The 4,155-nt window shown below is 35.6% G+C and overlaps 1 protein-coding gene across 2 annotated transcripts; it reads left to right on the top strand.

Moving 5' to 3' along the window:
* Positions 1–3,226, top strand: LOC131644582 (protein IQ-DOMAIN 2-like). 2 transcript variants are annotated; one of them, XM_058915127.1, is made up of 6 exons: positions 1–362; positions 464–574; positions 745–1,056; positions 1,322–1,543; positions 1,672–1,791; positions 2,218–3,226. In XM_058915127.1, exons 2-6 carry the CDS (start codon positions 500–502, stop codon positions 2,890–2,892), a joined length of 1,404 nt encoding a protein of 467 aa, XP_058771110.1. In that variant the 5' UTR covers positions 1–362; positions 464–499; the 3' UTR covers positions 2,893–3,226. The 2 variants fall into 2 exon arrangements, with proteins under 2 accessions (XP_058771110.1, XP_058771111.1); XM_058915128.1 differs by lacking the exon at positions 1–362 and having other exon boundaries at positions 446–574.
* The last annotated feature ends 929 nt before the right edge of the window (positions 3,227–4,155 follow it).

The following is a 4,155-nucleotide window of genomic DNA, read 5'->3' as shown; positions in this document are numbered from 1 at the left end:
AACAAAGAGAGACTAGAGTAGCAACAAGAAAACACATAAAACAAATGCAAATCGCAACCATCACCAACCACCACCGTGAGTGGGACCAACACTGCAGACACATACTACCGTTAACAACAACCGCTTTGCTCGTGATTATTGAACCGGTCCCACATTGGTCACGACTAACCACCTAGCTAGCTGGTCCCTCTTTCTCTTTCTCTCTCCTCTTATCATTCATAATAGAATAATAAAAAATTGTAACCGAATAGAAACCTCTTTGTCCCTTCCCAAGATCTAATCGCATTGCATTTCCCTCCTTTACACACTCCAATCTTCAATTTCTCTTCTTTTTGAGATCTCTCTCTTTTCTTCCACTTCAGGTACTAACCTTTTCCTCTTTTTGTGCACAGTTTCTGAATCTTCAACTTATTACTATTTTGGTTTATGATGGATTGTTATAAAGATTTTCATTATAATTAAGGGTAAAAGAATTGAGTGTGGAATTAATGCAAGCAAAATGGGGAAGAAGCCAAATTGGTTTTCCAATGTGAAGAAAGCTCTTAGTCCTGACTCTAAGGAAAACAAACACCAGGTTTGAATTTCAATTGAATTATTTCATTTTATCAACTACTATATAAACACATTTTCCAGAGAATTTACGAAAACAACTTATTTTCGTAAACTCTCCGAAAATTAGGTTAAGAAAATGACTTATAATAAATGTAAACAATTGAACAATTTGACTTTTAACTTATATTGCAGAATTCAAGTGGATCAAAGAAGAAATGGTTTGGGAAGAAAAAGTTACACACTTCAGACTCTTATCCAGAAACTGATCCAGCACCTCCTTTTGCTCCACCTGAGGAGGAGAATATTTTAACTCAGGTTGAGAATGAAAACAATCATGATCATGTTGAAGATGTAAGAGATGTGGAGGCTGATGTACCTGCTCATGATGTTGTGACAGAGACTTCTGAGGTTCAAGTTCAAGTCACTCCAGTTGTTCGGAATGTCGGTAAACCAAATGTCGAAGTCGCGGCGACCAAGATTCAAACCACTTTTCGGGGATACATGGTACTTATCTTGCAACTTCTATGTATATCTATATAAATTAGCCTCTGTTTTGATAAACAACATAAATGCTAATCATATAGTGGTGATGTATAAGTTATTTGTCTAAAATTATTTTATATAAGCTATAAGTTGTTTTTATTAACTATCTTGGAGAGCTTATAGCTTAAGGGAATGGGCTGAAAATCAATTATGGATGTGTCATAAATTGTTTCCATAAACTTTGTCGAACAGTCTCTCAAGTTACTAATTTCAAGCTATCTTTCAGGCAAGAAGAGCATTGCGGGCTTTAAGGGGACTGTTCAGGTTGAGATCCCTGATGGAAGGGCCGGTGGTAAAACGTCAAGCCATTAGTACCCTCCGCTCTATGCAGACTTTAGCTCATGTACAATCCGAGATTCGTTCGAGGCGGATCAGGATGTTAGAGGAGACCCAAGCTTTGCAAAAACAGCTCTTACAGAAGCACACAAAAGAGCTAGAGATCTTACAGGTCTATGAAGGATCAAATACCCTAATACAATTTAGAATAATTATATTGACATATACATATAATATGTATTTGAATTTTAGCTTTTGGATTATGGAATGCTTTTAACTTGTTTCGAATTCTGATATCAGATTGGGGAGGAATGGGATGAAAGCGTGCAATCAAGAGAACAAGTTGAAGCCAAATTACTAAGCAGATACGAAGCTACTATAAGAAGAGAAAGAGCAATGGCTTATTCATTCACTCATCAGGTTTTCTATTTTTCTTAAGAAGTTAAATTTGTTAGGATCGATGAAGCACTGACACCAGATACATGACACCGACATTGACACGTCTCACCGATAATAATTAAACGTAATCACAAGTGTCGGTGTCGGTTTGGGATACAGTCACAGACACACCTTTTTCCAGAACTGTCGGTGCTACAGAGGTTAGGATAGTCAGGAAACAAAATGAGAAAAGATTATGGTAAATTGAGATTCATCATAGTGAACAGGGATTTATTATGATAAGGAATCAAAATTTGATGTGAGATTCATGCCCAAAATAGATACACACTAAGAATTCATGTCCAAAATAGATACACACTAACATAATTTTCTATTTGAGTTTCTTGATCTTTTGAACAAATTAGGCAGAGTTTGATCTAAGATAAATATATACTTGCATTTGACCAGAAAAATGGGAGAAATTCATCGAAATCTATAAATCCAATGTTCATGGATCCAACCAATCCTGCTTGGGGATGGAGCTGGTTGGAGCGTTGGATGGCAGCCAACCAAAGTCCTATAGAAAAAGAGAAGAACAACAATCCATCTGTAAAAAGTTCAGGTCGCAGCATTACCAGTTCCGAAATAAGCAAATCATTTGCCCGTTTCCAGCTCAATACCGAAACTCATTCTCCAACAGCCAGCCAAACTCCGGGTTCGCCTAACTTCCATTCCAACTCAAAGCCTCCCAAGCCAGCAGTTGGTAAGAAACTAAACAAGGCAAGCCCGAAGGAGAGTGTTATTCTCGACGATGACACCAAAAGCACAATGAGTATGCAGTCGAAGCGAGTCCAAAGGAGGCACTCCATTGCTGGACCAATAGTGAGGGATGATGAAAGCCTTGCAAGCTCTCCATCAGTTCCAAGTTACATGGTTTCAACTAAATCTGCAAAAGCTAAATCCAGGTTGCAAAGTCCATTAGCTGCAGAGAATGGAACACCAGATAAAGGGTCCCTTGGAAATGCGAAGAAGCGGCTTACTTTCCCGGCTTCGCCTGCCAGACCAAGGCGGCATTCAGGTCCACCAAAGGTAGATAGCAGCTTAAATGCAGAAATTACTGTTGGCAATGGTGTGGCTGGTTGATAATATTACCACAGGAAAATAATGCAAAGTACTCCATTAATATTAAAATTATATATCCATTATTTATTTATTTATTTATCATGTTTATGTGTAGCTTGTCATTTCTTTGAGGCTGTTGATTTGGGGGGTAAAGACTGTTTCCTTAATGTGTTTATCTATTTGTATTCTCATGTATTTATTTGCTCACACAAGCTGTTCCAGATGGAATTATGACAGAAGAGCAAGTGAGCTGTCAGAATTCCTTTGGGAGCTTTCCCATTAGAAGCTATTATTATTGTGTTTTCCTGATTTGTGTAATATTTAATTTAATTAATAAGCATGTATATTTAATTTAGTTGTCTCATTTCTTATTTGGATTCTTATTTAATTGTCTTTTTTTCTTTTATTTTCTCATCTAAGAAATTACACAGCTCTCATTTAGTCTATTTATAATAGATAGAATCACTCACTAAAATTATCTTTTATTATAAAGATTTTTGAGTTAATTGTTATTTGGATGACTTTTGAGAAAAAATTCTCAGTAAAAATAAATTGAATTTCCTCTCAACAACAACTCCATAATTTTCATCATCACAACAACACAATAACACATGGACTTGAATTTCCATCATGGAGTTTTATCACGATCAATAACACAACAACTCCATCATTTTCATCATCATCACAACAATACAACAACATATAAATTTGGAGTTTAATCATCATTAACAACACATAAATTAATCTTTGTTAACAACTTCTCATTTTCTTCATCATCACAACAACTCCATGATTTTCATCATCATCACAAAAAAATCATATATTATGGAGTTTCATCATGAAGTTTCCTCATTTTCATCATCATCAACAGCACAACAACACACAAACTTGAAGTTTCATCATCAAGCAATTCATGGATGTATGAGGAGTTGAATACGACATTGAATATCTTACCAAAACAACAAATAATACGAGGAATTGTTTGATGATGATGAAAATGAGGAAACTAATCTTTGTTAACCATTCCTCATTTTCATCATCACAACAACAAGTAAATTGTTTGAAGATGAAACTCCAAGTTTATGTGTTATTGTAACATTGTGTTAATGGGATGATGATGAAAATGAGGAAACTCCGTAGTTTATGTGTTGTTGAAGAAACTTGAACTTCACTGACATTATCTTAATTAACATTTTCAAGAGCAAGCCTTGTTTTTGAATTCTCCAAGAAGCTGCTTAAAATATCTGTTGTGAATTCAATGCCAAGAACAAAGTATAATGCAAG

This window comes from Vicia villosa, linkage group LG1 (genome assembly GCF_029867415.1).
Source record: "Vicia villosa cultivar HV-30 ecotype Madison, WI linkage group LG1, Vvil1.0, whole genome shotgun sequence".
NCBI classification, from domain to species: Eukaryota; Viridiplantae; Streptophyta; class Magnoliopsida; order Fabales; family Fabaceae; genus Vicia; species Vicia villosa.
This window is presented reverse-complemented; position numbering and strand designations above follow the sequence as displayed.

What these genes read in the sequence shown, in the direction of transcription:
- LOC131644582 (XM_058915127.1), top strand. Translation starts at nt 500, where the DNA reads ATGGGGAAGAAGCCAAATTGGTTTTCCAATGTGAAGAAAGCTCTTAGT. An exon ending in CCACTTTTCGGGGATACATG is followed by an intron (nt 1,057 to 1,321) that starts GTACTTATCTTG and finishes GCTATCTTTCAG; the next exon opens with GCAAGAAGAGCATTGCGGGC. An exon ending in CTTATTCATTCACTCATCAG is followed by an intron (nt 1,792 to 2,217) that starts GTTTTCTATTTT and finishes GCATTTGACCAG; the next exon opens with AAAAATGGGAGAAATTCATC.